At 42.4% G+C, this 17,739-nt stretch overlaps 1 protein-coding gene across 5 annotated transcripts in view; it reads right to left on the minus strand.

The window, feature by feature from the left end:
* Positions 1 to 728: 728 nt before the first annotated feature.
* LOC124042667 (growth factor receptor-bound protein 14-like) overlaps positions 729 to 17,739 on the minus strand; it is a 62,755-nt gene continuing 45,744 nt past the window's right edge. For all 5 annotated transcript variants that reach the window (XM_046360752.1, XM_046360758.1, XM_046360771.1 and 2 more), the window contains 11 exons: positions 6,778 to 6,899; positions 6,548 to 6,622; positions 6,172 to 6,309; positions 4,576 to 4,686; positions 4,310 to 4,405; positions 4,145 to 4,204; positions 2,937 to 3,053; positions 2,735 to 2,804; positions 2,057 to 2,144; positions 1,776 to 1,869; positions 729 to 1,695 (listed from right to left, as the gene is read on the minus strand). In XM_046360752.1, the coding sequence (XP_046216708.1) occupies positions 1,549 to 1,695; positions 1,776 to 1,869; positions 2,057 to 2,144; positions 2,735 to 2,804; positions 2,937 to 3,053; positions 4,145 to 4,204; positions 4,310 to 4,405; positions 4,576 to 4,686; positions 6,172 to 6,309; positions 6,548 to 6,622; positions 6,778 to 6,899 (1,118 nt within the window). In that variant the 3' untranslated portion in view covers positions 729 to 1,548. The remainder of the gene's footprint in view (positions 1,696 to 1,775; positions 1,870 to 2,056; positions 2,145 to 2,734; positions 2,805 to 2,936; positions 3,054 to 4,144; positions 4,205 to 4,309; positions 4,406 to 4,575; positions 4,687 to 6,171; positions 6,310 to 6,547; positions 6,623 to 6,777; positions 6,900 to 17,739) is intronic.

Consider the following 17,739-nt stretch of genomic DNA (forward strand, 5'->3'; position numbering starts at 1 on the left):
TTGTCACTTGTATCAAAGTAAGTTACACCTTGTTTTATTATATTGTACTGGTGAAACCTGTCTGTATAAATTGCTGTATGATTACAGTACCATTTCCAAAATGAAGCAACAAAACAGTACATGATATAAGTCATGGTTCTTTACATCAAAATGTAACCATTTTAGGTGCTGCACATGCTTTACCTGAATCTGAGAGAAAAAAAGACTATAAAACATTCATTTCAATGTACAACAATTCAGATTTTGATCAATAAAAAAAAATCACAATATTATACTTTATTTCTATCTTTGAATCTCAAATCAGTCAAATATATCTTCTGCTGGTCTTGCAAGAACAAAAAGGGAGCAGCCTTCCGTTTATTGATTCAAATGCAACCAATACATTGCCAATAAATGTACAGTGCAGGCTAGTAAAAGCATGTTGTTGTGCATGCTCTCCCTACAGCGGTCAATGTCCAGCTTAAACAACATGAAACCACTTTGAATTCTCCTCGGCTACTCATACCTCAAAAATAAACTATCATTTTTATTTTATTTTTAGAAATACACCGGAATTCCTTGAGATTTGATAAAAACAGCTTCGCTTACCCAAGAGATGACCAAGGCCAGAGGACCACAGTAGCCTACCAGAGGTGGCTAGTGGGAGGAGATATAGGAGGACGGGCTCATTGTAATGGCTGGAATGGAATTAATGGAACGGTACCAAACTTATGGAAACCACATGCTCACCACCCCCCCCCCCCCTTTCATTTAATCCATTCCAGCAATTACAAATGGGCCCTTCCTCCTATAGCTCTTCCCACCAGCCTACTCTAGAGACAACATACTACATTTCCCATCATGCCTCGTCTTGTCTGGTAGCAGTGATCCCCTTCTACTGACTAATTACCAGGTTCAGCTTAACTGTGCCGATAATGCACATTGATGGCTATACCACACTGGTCATTCTACTCGAGGTGTGAACACACACTGTCAAATATCAGCTCTCGCTCTACGGTTTCAACCGTTGGCTACAGTAAATGTTTATTCCCATAGAGAGTAGTAAAGTGAGCCGATACAATGTGGATCATGCTTGCATTGTGTATACAGTATATTAACGGAAGTTTGGACTCGACACAGTCCCCGTGGTGTTTGTGATTCGTCACCACACCTGGGCTAACATACAGGGGCAACCAATGGGCTTGCAATAGAGCCCTCTCAGTCACATATTCTACAGTAGATTCACTTTTTTCCAACGGTTTCTCAACACCTATGGTCACGTATGACACAATGTCGTCATGTATTTTTTTCACCATAACACCCATTTCATAGTTTGGTGAAAAACACAAGTCATTACAAAAGATTGGATCACCCCGGTTTTCTCCAAGAGAATGGATTCTAGAAGGGAAGGTGATAAGTGGTTTCAGTTTGCTTATGTCTGGAAGTGTTCTCGGTGTCTCCTTTGCCATGGCATGGGAGGGAAGGAGGGATGCGTGGGTGGTTGGTTCTCTAGAGGGATATTGGCTGTGATTAAAGGTATGTATGGGGCCCTTGGAGACCCCTTCCCCCTCAGAGGGTGATCCTGGCACAGTGGTGTTTGAGTTTGTAGGGCAGCACTCCTCGGTTGAGCTGGTAGAACTCCACCAGCTGGATCAGATCAGTGAAGCGCGTGTGACCGTCATCTAGGCTGTAGAACAATTCCCCCTCTTCATCCACCTGGCACACAAAACACAAACTTGAACAAGATGTTGTCTGAAAGAGTAGAGAATATACCAAGACAAAAAGGTTATACCCACCGGTAAGATCTGAAAGTGTTTGATTCTCTGTGTGTGACACAGTGACAGTACAAATGTATTGGGGTTGCTTTGGCTGTCCCTTAGAAGAAATACTCTGAAAACAAAGACAAGTCTCTCGGTTTCATCAAGAACAACTTTTCGTTTTTTAAATTGTATTTTTATTTTTACACATTTCTGTCTGGAAAAAATAAAGAGTGAATTACTCTACAATAACATCCATAGGTAAACTCTTTAGCTTGCAGTGTCAAACAACGCATAGAAAAGTGCCTGATGCTGCTCACCCATCAATCAGACCCTGTTGAGTGATTAAGCGGTGTGCCTCATCTCTGGACAGTTTGCTGTGGAACCAGGGCTGGGCCATATGGAGAGCTGCAAAACACACAGGACAACCATGGTGATGTTCATTAGGCACCAAACGGAAGGAAACATGCGGAAACAGTGAGTGACTAGCTGAACTTGGCCAATAAGAAACGCTCGTTTCAGTTATCCGTTGCAAAATAATACATTTGGCGGGTGCTTATATTTGTCCTATTTCATACACGTACAAGTGTGTATTACTATGCATATGTGAAATTGATTTTGGGGGGGGTATGCCAACTGTCCTTGAGACACCTTTGTAGAGTGGGGTCAGTGCCAGGCTCTGCCAGTATCTACGGCAACCCTGGAGCAATCAGGGTTAAGCGCCTCGAACAAGGGCACAGACAGATTTTTCACCATGTCGACTCAGGGATACTAGCGACTTTTCGGATAGCAGCCAAACGCTCTAATCGCTAGGCTACCTGCCACCAAAATCATATTGCAACGGTGTGCACTAATGAATACGACCCATGTGTCAAAGGGAGGGAGAGGACACGATACTGGTGGCTGAGTCATTAAGCACAGTGTATCTGGTCAGGAGAGTCATGTGGCTGTATCGATGGAAGCTGCTACTTGGATGTTGAAAGTGGCCTTCTACTAACCTATGTTTGACATGGGACTCTGAGAGGTGGACGGGCTTCCATGGGAGCTCAGACGGTGGCAACTTTTCCTCTAAAGGGAGAGAGAGAAGAGCATTTCAAGTGTCACATGCTAGGACTATTTTCCCATAGCTGCACCATCATTTCATACCTTATACTCGCTGAGTAGAGAGAAATGACGTCAGAGAGAGAACCAATGGCCTACCCTCCATGAGAGCCCCTCCTCCACGGCTACGGACAGCGCCTCCGAGGGGTTCTCGATCACCCGGCTCTTGTGTCCTGAGAAGTCCATGGCCACCAAGGAGTTCTCGGAGATACTTCTCTGGAAATATACATCGTGTTTGAGGTAGTATACATTATTATGAGTATACAGTGTAAGAGGGTGTAAACGTTTGAAAAAAACTATATAGATAAGTGAGTGACAGGTTATAGGAGAAGCACATTCATGCTTTCGTGTGTGGCATTGTGCTGCCATCTAGTGTCAGAGAAGTTTGACAGTATAATGTCTAGATGATTCCGAGCAGAATGTGCTCCAGTGACTGGGGATTAGACGGGATGTGAATAAAATGACACATGGGCACATAGAATTGATTATGGTCCCATAAGCTGTCGTAGTCACCGGTTCTAAATAAATCACACACAAAAGAAAATACTTATCAGGATTAGTGAGAAGCCTTTAAAATTGCCATGGTTTGCCCCTCTATCAGCCCTAACCTCAGGATCCTTAAGGGCAGTCGTCACAAAGTGATGACTGTTTACTCTAAGGATAGAAACATTCCAATCCTTCTAAGACTCTCCGCCCCGGTCTGGGTCTATTCAGGCGATGCAAAGATCATTCTGGGGCTCCCAGGCATCATTGTGCAAACAAACTGATTGCTCCTTTCGTTGGATTGGTTTCATTGTGCTTTGATTCTCTGTCCGTAGTCGAACGGCACGTCGTGCTCTAGGCTGTAACAGCTGTATGCCAGGGTGTTCCCAGAGGGTTAGTCTAAGTGTGTCCCTAACGGTACCCTATTCACTATATAGTGCACTACTTTTCCCATAGGGCCCTGGTCAAAAAGGTACACCATTTGAGATGCATCCTAGCCCCTCCCTGTGCAGCGCTGAGCTCAGGGTCCCACCCCCATGCCTGGCCACTCTTTGCGTTCTTCTGACAGCAAAGCAGGGGTGATGAGTTGGTAAGTCTGAGAGCAGCTGATCTAAGGGTTATTTTTAGAGCAGACAGGCTGGAACATGTTCCAGTGCCCAAAATAGAACAGGTGTTTAATCATACAGAATACTCTTATTTGAGGGGGGGAATACGCACATTTCAGAATATTCTGGAAAATCAATCCAGGATGAGTACTGACTGTGTGTCCTGTGTCATGTGCTGTTAAACAGTGTATCAGCACATTGCATCTACACATCACTCACCATAGGTGTTTTCTGTTTCTGGTGTGGTTGAATGAAGTTTTGGTACAGCTGCATCCCATACTGCAACACAAAACATGAGCACGTTTCAAAAAGGCAAGCCTTTAGATGTGTAGACACTAGACAGAGTTTGGATGTGATAAGGGGGGGCAGCGTGGAAGACTGTACCTTAAAGAGGCGCATGGCAGTGACCCAGCAGGTTCTGGTTTGCTCGTCGTCTGCACATAACAGCTTGAGGTCCCGTGGAGAGCCACGCTTGGTAGACTGGAGGATCATCATGAAGACAAAGCATGAATTTACCAAACATGACTTGGAAATGACTTGCCTTTCTTAAATTGTCCCTGATGGGATAAATAAAAAGTTAGAATGACTTGAATAAGTTAACATGATAAAAAAAACAAATATAGGTTTATAGACAGAAAGTAATAAAGTACATTGACACAGAAGCCATAGTCCGTAGGCGCTCCGTGTATCTTTCTCGCTGATAGTAACGTGTAGACGTCGCCGTCACTGAACTCGGCGATGAACTGGAGATGTCTTGGTTCCTGTGAATAGAAAACAAGAAATGCCTCAAATCCCCACATGCCTTTCAGTGTCCCCTTTACGGAACACACACCCCCCACCCCACCCCCCGACCATGCTCCATTGCAACGAGGGGTTGGTTCAAGCATTCCACTGTAGAGTAGACTCAAGTTCCATTACCAAATCTAACTATGTGAGGGATCAGGGCAGAAATGTGAACAATGCAGGGCTGCCCAGTGTGAAGACAGATGCTAAGCAAATAAAGACTGCAATGTCATAATTCTTGGCCATTATGTACACACAGACGTAAATCTGTGTGAGCATAGTGGGCCGGGTCAACGTAAGGAAAAGCTAGCAGTTAAGGCATGTGGTATAATGCCAGTCTGAAGTATGTTGGTCACTGTGACAATAGTAAAGAGGGAGTAGCTTGGAGTTTTTGTCTGCATCGCAAATGGCACTCTACTCCCCTTACTACTTTTGACAAGAGCCCTATGAGTCCAAGAGCACTGGATAGGGAATAGGGAGCCATTTGGGACAAAGGTTCCCATCAACCTGGTCCATTGTGATCACAGAATAAAAAGAGATTGTTGTTTTTGCTACAGACTCCTTAAAAATGGAGAGGTGGGACGGGGTTGAAACACTTCAACATAGTCAAGCAAATAATACTGCCCTATCCATTACACTGTAGGTGTGGCTAGTGTTTGACATAGGACCAAATATGTGACAAAGTGATAAGAGCTCTATTTATACAATAAGAACACTGTCAGGGAGCCAAGGCAAAAGAGATTTACCAAGCAGAGAAGCACAAAGCAAACCATTGTTCAAACCTGGTGGGACTGCGACACAACATTCTCACTTCTGTGGCACAGTGTAAAGAACGGGTAGCTATAGTTGTCTGTGCTTGTGTTGACTGATTGGCAATGTGTAGGGCCAAAACCAATTTACACATTATAAATCCCTTCAAATCAAACCAAAAGAAACAAAGTCAGATCTTACTTCTCTAATTTCGTCACCTGTATTTGAGAAAGCAAACCGAGGTCTTTTTGTGTTCTAGTGTCTTCTGTTGTTGGGAGAGGAAGAAGTGGTTGGCTTGGCACAGCGCTGGGCAGGTCTAAGCCTCACCTGTCAGTGGTGGGTGTTGAGGGCTCAGTCCCTGGCAGTGGCATGCCAGCTGAGCTAAGGGAAATCTAGCTCAACCAGTTACACAAAGCAGCCAGGAGACAAGAGCAAGCTAGTCCCCTACTGTACACCACACCACTCTGGCACATTGACACAGAGTTATCAAATGATCCCATAGAGCAGCCAGCAAAAAACAAGTTCAATTATCTCCTGAAATCTAATTGCTTTTTGCAAAAACATACTTTTTGCTTTTTAACATCATTATTTTGGGAAGGAAATCTATTCCATTCATATTGTAATGAATTAATGTTTTATTGAAAACTGGAAAACTTGACCGTTACTTAGGAAACATCTGAATGCACACGAATGTATCAATGACATTGACGGACCTTTGATGTCCCCTTGTTGGAGAAGTAGAGACCTGACCTCCTCAAGACAAAGTAGAACTTCTTCCAAGACTTCCTGCCTTGTTCTTTGGCATGGAGGTGCCCATGGATCTCTGGACAAGTGCTTGAGTTGAGAAAAGTCTGTTTTGACAGAAAGCAGTCCGTAAATACTTTAGCAGCACCACTGAAGGGCTGTTTCCCGGACACAGATTAAGCCTGGGTCTTGGACTTGCAAGCAAACCAGCTGAAGAATCTCTTTTCAAAAGGGCTCGTCAGTCCAGGACTTGGCTTAATCCGTGTCCAGGAAACTGGCCCCCAAAACTCTGTCCCTTTTAAAAAGTGAAGATAATGTACATGTAGAATGTAGCTTGAAGGATACCTGTATTAGCTGAGAGTGGTTCATCATCCCGTTGGTTTCACTTGATATGGACACCATGTGATCTGGGAAAAAATCCTATCAACATGAAAACAACATCAGTCATAACAACACACATGCTCTTTATATCAACTAATACCTGCTGGTTCAGCTGAGTGCATTAAGATAACAGGCACGATAATGTTTACATGAGTACACCATTTTCTTTGCTAATATCACACCCTCAATCTTACCAGCGGTTTATTGAAGAACTCATATTTGGCATAGTTCTTCCGGAAATATAACCGACTGTCTGTGTCCATGGCCCAACCAGACAGCACCTCCATAACAGATTCATGGTCTTCTATGATTCTTTCTGGTGGATACAGGAGAAAGAAATGTCAAAATGTAGAGACCACAAAAAAAAGACGTGGACAGAGGGGAAAGTGAGAAAGGTCAAGTTAGTCAAACCTACAGCATCCGTCCATGTTCCTTGTCACAATACCATAATGCATCATCAAGGTTCAAAGTAAGGTCATCCGCTCAAACATATAGTTGTGATCATATGTAACAGCTGTCCAGGGAACACAAGCACGACTGGTCTCGGCACCAGTGTTAACAGATGTGACCGTACTTCCTAACTCTTGCGTTGTGTTTTTAAAGAAAAGACTGTCCAGCCAGCAATCCCAGTTGATTGGGGTTTACTCGCTTGAATGTCAATATCAGACTCGGTATATTTAATTTTAAAAAATCAAACATAACAATTGCGAAAATTGTACAAAATACAATAAATGTAAGTTCCAGACGATAGACATAAGGAAGCGCATCAGATGTGCAGGACAACAGAATGTCGATGGCTGTAGATTCGTGATTAGCCTGTTAGCATGGACATAAGTGATTTAGCAGGGGCTAATGTGACCATTACATTTAGAGCATGGAAGCTAACATGCTCTTACAGCAATAACATACAAAAGCACATCCAGAAAGCCCCCAACATCAGGACATGTACATAGTGAACTCGTACACATTGTACATTTATTAAGCAATAAGGCTTGAGGCGGTGTGGTATATGGCCCTTAGCCGTGGTATATTGGCCATATCACACAATCCACCGAAGTGCCTTATTGCTATTATAACCTGGTTACCAACGTAATTAGAGCAGTTAAAATAAATATTTTGTAGTACCTGTGGTATACGGTCTGATATACCACGGGCTGTCAAACAAATCAGCATTCAGGGCTCAAACCACCCAGTTAATAAATTAAAATAAGGTATTTCAGAACGTGACCTACTGCTTGCATGTCAATAACAGACAGAGGAATGTACGTTCGCAATCTCCTCCTATGTGCAAGCATAGCCAATGACTTTACCTTGTATTGACATCCGAGTTAAACCAACCAATTAGAATACATAAACATTAAATGCACATTTCTGCAGTGGCAAATGGAAACATAATTAACCACGTTATATTCTCCTCTGCCGAATTCCACTTGCACACTATAAACAAAATATGAGGAACGCAATATCTTGCAATGTCACCAAATATTCCAGTCTATAGACTATTCTCTAAAGGGAATTAAGTGAACTAGTTAAATAAAAGTCCAATTAAAAATAAATTAATAGACCCCATTGGCAAACATGCAGGTTACATGTTAAGTACACTCAGTGACAAATGGTTACCTCATAGAAAGAAAAGAAAAACCTGGGCCTACCTGACCTCTGACCCATTAACCCCGTAGGGCCATCCTGAAAGCAATACTTTTTGGTAGGGACCTTAAGACCTAGAATTAATCTAAAAGCTAACCTCGAGTCCCATCCTATACCCACACAGGTACTCTAATAAACTCATTATGAAACACCCTCAGTATCTGCATAGTCTATGAGGCTCACTGGTGGTTTCCTCATTTGAACCAACCCCTTCATTACAATCATCCTGTTCGACTACAACCACCATAGGAGGGGGGGGGGGGGTGTCACTGTCCACAGGTCAAGGGTTCTGCTACAGTTGCTGGAGCCTGTGGCCCCAGCGGAGTCTTCAGAAGGACTTTCCTCTTCAGAGGGTTCTGACCTTTATCCTCTAAAAGGTCAGCTCTGACACGCTTGCGGCACCCTCAGAATGTGGCGTGTTCCGATGGTCACCTACCAGTGGCACATCTTTCTGCGTGTCCGGGATCTCCTCTTCAGTGGTCAGCGCTGATACCCACCCACTAGTCCTCTCGCCCATGTCCAGTATGTCATTCATGGATGAGGCCTCCCGTCTCCTTACTCTGATCCTCACCGTCTCCTCTATCAGGTGTCTCCAAGGCAGCGTCAGGACTGTTGAAAATCAGAGTGGGCTCAGCATGACCTGATCGAGGAGGGTTTGTTTTAACTGACTGAAGGCCTGTTTGCACTCTTCTGTCCAGTCTGCTGCATGTATTTTTCACTTCTTCTTGCCTTTCCCATGGCATGAAGTCTGTCCCAGCACTTCAATCCAAGTTCTGGCAGAGGCCTTGTGGGAGATGGTAATACTCATATATGCCAAAAGGGGAAGTAAAGGCTGTGAATTTCTTGTCATCCACATGTACCTCCAAATTGTAGTAGCCCCGAGGTCAAATCCATAGTGAAGAAGGCCTCATACCCAGGGCCAACGCTTGGTGAGGCAGAGAGTGAGCATCGTGGATGGTGCGATCATTAAGCCATCAGAAGACTGCACAGTCTCAGGTCACCGGACTTCTTCCAGAACACCATGAGTAGGGGGGCGTACTCACTGCGGAACTTCTCGACTATCCCTCGCTCCTCCATCTCATCCAAGGCCTGTCTGAGCTGGTCATAGTGGTTGGGGGGAGAGCCTAAGGTAAGGCAGACTGAGCAGCTTGTCGTCACCGATTCTGGAGGTGATGTACATAGCCAGCAGCCTTCTAGCTTGTGCCCTGAGAACATGGACTCGTGGTGGTCTATAAGCTTAACTAGCTTGGCCTTATACTGTGGCGACAACGGAGTGGATTCAATGTCACCTAGCCCCAACTCCTGCAGCATCTCACTTGTTGCTCTGTGCAGCTTGATGTCATTGTCAATAGTCAAGCTATCTGCACTAGCACTGCCACAGTTGGGGTTGTCATCCATCTTGTCCACCTGCTGCCCCAGGGAGACTGGAGGGACAGCGGGCCCCTCCAAGTAGTCAGTGACAATGTCCTCCAATGCCATACAGGGAAAAACCTCAGCTATCTTGGTATTGCGTCTCACTGTTACTTGCGTCGGTGAGGGATTGATAACTTTGAATGGGACCATCCATTGCTCCACAATGTTTCTACTGTTCTCCGTAACATAAATGTTTTTTTTCGGGTCTTGAACGTGCACAAACATACCTTATTTATATAAGAAGTCAGACCTTTTGCTATTAGACCTGAAATTGAGCTCATGTGCCTCCTGTTTCCATCGATCATCCTTCAGATGTTTCTACAACGTGATTGGAGTCCACCTGTGTTAAATTAAATTCATGGGACATGATTTGGAAAGGCACACACTTGTCTACAGTATCAGTCAAAAGCATTCTGCAGCGATATGCCATCCCATCTGGTTTGTGCTGAGTGTGAAATCCTTCAAGACTGTTTGAAAAGCATTCCAGTTGAAGCTGGTCGAGAGAATGACAAGAGTGTACAAAGCTGTCAAGGCAAAGGGTGGCTACTTTGAAGAATCTCAAATATATTTTGATTTGTTGAACACTTTTTTGGTTACTACATGATTCCATGTGTGTTATTTCATAGTTTGTCTAGAATGAAAATAGTACAAAAAAATACCAAAACTTTAATGAGTAGGTGTGTCCAAACGTTTGACTTGTACTGTATATAAAAGCTCCCATAGTTGACAGTGCATGTCAGAACAAAAACAAGCCATGAGGTCAAAGGAATTCTCTGGTAAGCTCAGAGACAGGATTGTGTCAAGGCACAAAAACATTTCTGCAGCATTGAAGGTCCCCAAAAACACAGTGGCCTCCCTCATTCTTAACATCGAAAGACTTGAAAATATCTGTGCAGCGATGCTCCCCATCTAACCTGACAGAGCTTGAGAGGATCTACAGAGAATAAATGGGAGAAACTCCAAATACAGGTGTGCCAAGCTTGTAGCATCATACCCAAGAAGACTCGAGGCTGTATCACTGCCAAAGGTGCTTCAACAAGGTACTAAGTAAAGGATCTGAATACATATGTAAATGTCATATTTCCATTTTTGTTGATAAAGTGCAAAACATTTCTACAAACCTGTTTTTGCTTTGTCATTATGGTGTATTGTGTGTAGATTGATGATTTAAAAAATGATTTAATCAATTTTAGAATAAGGCTGCAACGTAACAGAATGTGGAAAAGTCAAGGGGTCTGAATACTTTCCCCGAATGCACTGTACCACACCCTCTTGGGCCAAATTGCTTAAATATAATACAGTATTTCAGAATGTCACCTACCGCTTGCATGTCCAATATCAGACTGGGAATAATTGATGTTTGCAATCTCCCCCCATCTGCAAGCGTAGCCAATGACATTACCTCTTATTGACAATCTAACTTAAACCAACCAATTAGAATACACAAAACATTAAAATACACATTAATGCAGTGGCAAGTGGAAACATAATTAACCACGTTACACATACAGTACATTAGTGGTTATTTGTTCATAATTAATCATAACAGCAATATAAACACATCTTAGTGCCCAGTACAAATCAGACCTGTGTCACAGCAGGACATGTGTTTTTCTACCTATAAAAATGTTACACCGTGAAGATTGATTATTAACACTTTATCAAGAGATAGATTAATAAATAACTTAAGGTGGGAGTTACAGTACGAGTCCTGGCTCTGTGGGTGTTATTAGAAGTTCACAGCAATGACAACAAACACATTATTGTCTGAATTTCGCTCTTTTTTTCCTCTTGACATGTTCAAATAAATCAAGCATAGATTGGTAACTTTTGTTCTAATTTGGCACACCAAAACAAGAGGCCATGAGTAACTTCGTAAAAAATAAATAAAAAAGGCACCTATTGTTATAAGCAGTCTTACTTAAAACCCTCATATCCATCGCCTCGTTTGACCTAGAGACGTCAAAATTTGTATGTAGGTGTCTTTCCTCATGCTGAACAAATTTGCCTCAAGGACCCATAAGGTAAATTGGGAGAAATTTTCCTCCATCTTAGACGTTTTTGAAAACGTATTCTCATGAACCATAAGTTCAAATAACGCCAATGTAGACCCATGGTACATCTCTTAAATGAGTTTGACAAAAGCTAAGGGATTGGTTAAGAGGCAGCTGAGTTATTGATGAATCAGGAAATCGGATTTTACGTATCCACTGTAAGTAAATCCAATCCACAATGACCTTTCATCTTGAATCGTTTTAGGGTTATCAAAGACATTACTCTGATAAGATGATTTAAGTTTGGCATGGATAACTTTAAAAAATAAGGAAACTAATAAGAATTCACTTTGACAATATGGCACTAATGCTTAAAATAAATCATACAAATTATGCTCAAGGACTAATTAAGCAATAATACAAGGCCAAGTCTTATGGCATTTTTTGCTGAGTGACTTATAACATTTTTATCATGGTTGTGATGTGGTTTAACACATGGACTTGAGTGTATTATTGTGGTTATACAATGGGTAGCCAGGATTAATAAGAAAGATTCTTTCTCAAACCACTTATTTCAACAGAGCGTGATGCTACATTCACTAACACTGGTAGTCAAGTGCAATTTTTGGGGCTTCTCTGGTCACTAGTTCTATTCAAATTGACTGTCAAAAACTACCCAAGCGTTGGTTGATAGTTCCATAACTTTACAGGTTGCCATGGCAAACAAAAATGGTTGCTTAGGAGGCTCTTCCCCCTCCCCCTTGCTAGCAAGCCAATTACACAGCTAACACAATCACTTCAGTTAGAAAGACCGCAAACTAGCTGCATTTCATTTGGCCTCTTTCTCTATTGACATTTAATATATATATATATCCATAAAATGATGCATATTCATCATTTCTACTGGCTGAGGAAAGCTCTGTCTATCTTGTCCTGACAACATTATTTTTGGACACAGTGGAGATCTCATTTCAATATTTGAAATGTCGGAGAGAACGCCTAGATGCTTTTACAGTGGAGATCAAGTTTATAAGTTGTATAGCTGGGCAGATGAGGCAGTGGATCTGTAAAAGTAGTAGTGCATTGCTAGGTAACGACAAACAATGCCACTTTTTATGAATGTGGCCATGTGTATGTTTCCACCTCCCCCTTTGCCCTCAGAACAGCCTCAACTCATTGGGGCAAGGACTCTGTAGAAGGTGTCAAAAGCGTTCCACAGGGATGTTGACTCCATTGCTTCCTACAGTTGTGTCAAGTTGGCTGGATGTCATTTGGGTGGTGGACCATTCTTGGTACACACAAGAAACTGTTGAGCGTGAAAAACCCTGCAGCGTTGCAGTTCTTGACACACTCAAACCAGTGCGCCTGGCACCTATTAGCATATCCCGTTCAAAGGCACTTAAATCTTTTGTCTTGCCTATTCAACCTCAATGGCACGTACACAATCCATGTCTCAATTGTCTCAAGGCTTAAAAATCCTTCTTTAACCTGTCTCCTCCCCTTTATCTACACTCATTGAAGTGGATTTAACAAGTGACATCAATAAGGGATCATGGCTTTCACCTGTCTTTAACTGGCCAGTCTGTCATGGAAAGAGTTCTTAATGTGTTGTACACTCAGTGTACAATTTTGTCTAGTATGTCATGGGCATGAAACTAACAATGGAAATTCCAAACCACCCATTCTATAAAAAATCTGATTAACTCCAAATGTTGATGCATTGAAAGGATGGCCACACTATACCAGTAGATAAATATTAGAATGCTCTAAAATATGCACAAAAATACAGTAAAAAAATGTCATGAAGCATAAGTCCAAATGACACTAAAATGTGAAACGTAAGTCCATGGTACATGCCTAAACTTTGTCAAATAATTATTTGCATATGTAACACTAATGCTCAAAATCTGTTAATTAAAACATTGTGATATATATATATATTTTATCGAACAAAACATACATGTATTGTGTAACATGAAGTCCTATGAGTGTCATCTAATGAAGATCAAAGGATAGTGATTCATTTTCTCTATTTGTGCTTTTTGTGACTCCTCTCTTTGGCTGGAAAATGGCTGGGAGTTGGTGGTGACCTAACATAATCATTTGTGGAGCTTTCACTGTAAAGATTTTTTTTTTTTTTAAATCAGACACTGTGGCTGGATTAACGAGAAAGTTACCTTTAAAATAGTGCCTAATACTTGTATATGTTTGAGAAATTTGATTTATGAGATTTCTGTTGATTTGTATTTGGCGCCCTGCAATTTCATTGGCTGTTGGCGAGGGGTTCCGCTATTCTTAATTTCAATGACGGCCTAGGAACGGTGGGTTAACTGCCTTGTCCAGGGGCAGAACGACAGATCTTTACCTTGTTAGCTCAGGGATTCAATCTTGCAACCTTACGGTTAACTAGTCCAACGCTCTAACCACCTGCCTCACAAGGAGCCTGCCTGTTACACGAATGCAGTAAGAAGCCAAGGTAAGTTGCTAGCTAGCATTAAACTTATCTTTAAAAAAACAATCAATCATAATCACTAGTTATAACTACACATGGTTGATGATATTGCGCTGTTTATGACTTCAAGCCTATCAACTCCCAAGATTAGGCTGGTGTAACCGATGTGAAATGGCTAGCTAGTTAGCTGGGTGCGCGCTAATAGCGTTTCAAACGTCACTCGCTCTGAGACTTGGAGTGGTTGTTCCCTTTGCTCTGCATGGGTAACGCTGCTTAGAGGGTGGCTGTTGTCGATGTGTTCCTGGTTTGAGCCCAGGTAGGAGCGAGGAGAGGGACGGAAGCTATACTGTTACACTGGCAATACTAAACTGCCTATAAGAACACCCAATAGTCAAAGGTATATGAAATACAAATGGTAAAGAGAGAAATAGTCCTACAACCTTAAACCTCTTACCTGGGAATATTGAAGACTCATGTTAAAAGGAACCATCAGCTTTCATATGTTCTCATGTTCTGAGCAAGGAACTTAAACGTTAGCTTTCTTACATGTCACATATTGCACTTTTACTTTCTTCTCCAACACTGTTTTTGCATTATTTAAACCAAATTGAACATGTTTCATTATTTATTTGAGGCTAAATTGATTTTATTGATGTATTATATGAAGTTAAAATAAGTGTTCATTCAGTAATTGTCATTATTACAAAAACATTTTTTTAAGTAAAAAAATAAATAAAAAAATAAATAAAATAAAATAGGCATTGAAAAATCATAATCGGTCGACACACACACACACACACACACACACACACACACACACACACACACACACACACACACACACACACACACACACACACACACACACACACACACACACACACACACACACACACACACACACACACACACACAAATCAATACATTAAGTAATGCACTTAAAAATAATGACCTGCTGCATTCAAAGATGCAACCTACAGCTCTAGACTTAACGTCACTTGTCTCATCCTTGTGGTACTGCCTGTGCCATTAAACCCCTACAACTCATCCAGAACGCCGCAGCCCGTCTAGTGTTCAACCTTCCCAAGTTCTCTCACGTCACCCCGCTCCTCCGCTCTCTCCACTGGCTTCCAGTTGAAGCTCGCATCCACTACAAGACCATGGTGCTTGCCTACGGAGCTGTGAGGGGAACGGCACCTCAGTACCTCCAGGCTCTGATCAGGCCCTACACCCAAATAAGGGCACTGCGTTCATCCACCTCTGGCCTGCTCGCCTCCCTACCACTGAGGAAGTACAGTTCCCGCTCAGCCCAGTCAAAACTGTTCGCTGCTCTGGCTCCCCAATGGTGGAACAAACTCCCTCATGACGCCAGGACAGCGGAGTCAATCACCACCTTCCGGAGACACCTGAAACCCCACCTCTTTAAGGAATACCTAGGATAGGATAAAGTAATCCTTCTCACCCCCTCCCCCCCCTTAAAATATTTAGATGCACTATTGTAAAGTGGCTGTTCCACTGGATGTCATAAGGTGAATGCACCAATTTGTAAGTCGCTCTGGATAAGAGCGTCTGCTAAATGACTTAAATGTAAATGTAAATGTATTGAGAGATAAACATGGTCATGCTGATTGTACATAAAGGAAGATAGCAATCTCTCATGTACGAACTTTGTTATCCAACGGATCATGTGCAACTTCGGTCATCCTGTGAACCCAGTTCATTGTTGATCACAGCTATATTTATTATTTCAAGTTATCGAACTTTACTCATCTTTTGAACCTCAAATGCATATTCATCGTTCCAATGGAAAGCAGCGTTTTTTCAGGCAGTCATCTGGAATGCTGCACAGCCATTTGAGGCTGAGTAATTCCCATAGGATAACCACAGCCGGGGCAAGGCTGACTGCCGCATGGTCATCAGACCCAAATCCTAGTCAGGGTCTATTACAGCCAATAAAGCAATGGCTGTCTAGTATCGTTAGAGATGAAAAAAAAGGTATAATTTCCACATAAGCACTGCATTAAGTGCTGAAAGGGCTTAGAGAATGAATAATGCAAAAATTGTACATCTAAGTCGAGTAGCACTTCACTACAAACTCAGTGAAAGCAGATGTGCTTCTGTTATAGAAGTAGTTTGAAGTGCAAGCTTTATTTGGCTTGACCAAGATGAGTGAATCAGGCCAGAGATTGTTAGGAGTTCAAAGGGCTCTAAAAGGTCGAGAGGAACTAATTAGTCTATCCCAAATGGCACATAGGGCTCTGGTCAAAAGTAGTGCACTATATTAGGGAATAGGGTGCCATTTGGGGGACGAAAGCAATATTTTATGTCAGTATGATATAACATGGCACAAAAGATGCTGAGATGCCTTGCAATGTTGTCATATGTAAGGTTCTTTACAGGGTTGCAAAATACTAGTTAACAGGTTTTCCAGAAACCCAGGTTAGAAAATGCCTGGATTTAAGAGTGAATGAGCAGGAAAATCAAGGAATCCACCCACCGGGATTTCCAGAAAACACGGGCACTTTGGAACCCTAGTTCTTTATGGTTTTACGGCTTCTTCATAATGACAACAGTTAGGAGCCTGTTAGCTCAATGCTTCATCAACAGGAAACAATTGACTATTGGAATAAAAGAGGTTGTGTTTTAGCTGACATTCTTTTCACAAGTTTCTTTTCCAAAGGGTCCTTTGCATTTCGGGATTAATTGAGTCTTTTCTGCATAAACCGAACAAAAAATATAAATGTAACAAAGATTTTACTGAGTTACAGTTCAAATAAGGAAATCAGTCAATTGAAACAAATTCATAAGGGCCTAATCTATGGATTTCTGGGAATACAGATGCCTAAAAAAAAAAAAAACCATAGGGGCGTGGATCAGAAAACCAGTCAGTATCTGGTGTATCCACCGTTTGCCTCATGCAGCGCGATACATCTTCTTCATATTGACTTAAGGCTGTCGATTGTGGCCTTTGGAAAGTTGCTGGATATTGCGGAAACTGGAACACGCTGTCGTACACGATGATCCAGAGCATCCTAAACATCCTCAATGGGTGACATGTCTGGTGAGTATGCAGGCCATGGAAGAACTGGACATTTTCAGCTTCCAGGAATTATGTACAGATCCTTGCGACATTATCATGCTGAATGAGGTGATGGCAGCGGATGAATGGCACGACAATGGGCCTCAGGATCTCGTCACAGTATCTCTGCGATTTCAAAATATCATCAATAAAATGCAGTTGTGTTTGTTGTCCATAGCTTATGCCTTCCCATACCATAACCCTACCACCTGTTCAAAACATTGAAATCAGCAAACCGCTCGGCCACACAACGCCATAAATGCTCTCTGCCATCTGCCCGTTACAGTTAAAAATCAGGATTTATCCGTGAAGAGCACACTTCTATGTGCCAGTGGCCATCGAAGGTGAGCATTTGCTGACTGAAGTTGGTTACGACGCCGAACTGCAGTCAGGTTAAGACCCTGGTGAGGACGACAACCACGCAGATGAGCTTCCCGAGACTGTGCAGAAATTCTTTGGTTGTGCAAACCCACAGTTTCATCAGCTGTCCGGGAGCCTGGTCTCAGACAATCTCGCAGGTGGGGAAGCCGGATGTTGAGGTCCTGGTGTTGTTACACGTGGTCTGCGGTTG

Source organism: Oncorhynchus gorbuscha, linkage group LG01 (genome assembly GCF_021184085.1).
Source record: "Oncorhynchus gorbuscha isolate QuinsamMale2020 ecotype Even-year linkage group LG01, OgorEven_v1.0, whole genome shotgun sequence".
NCBI classification, from domain to species: Eukaryota; Metazoa; Chordata; class Actinopteri; order Salmoniformes; family Salmonidae; genus Oncorhynchus; species Oncorhynchus gorbuscha.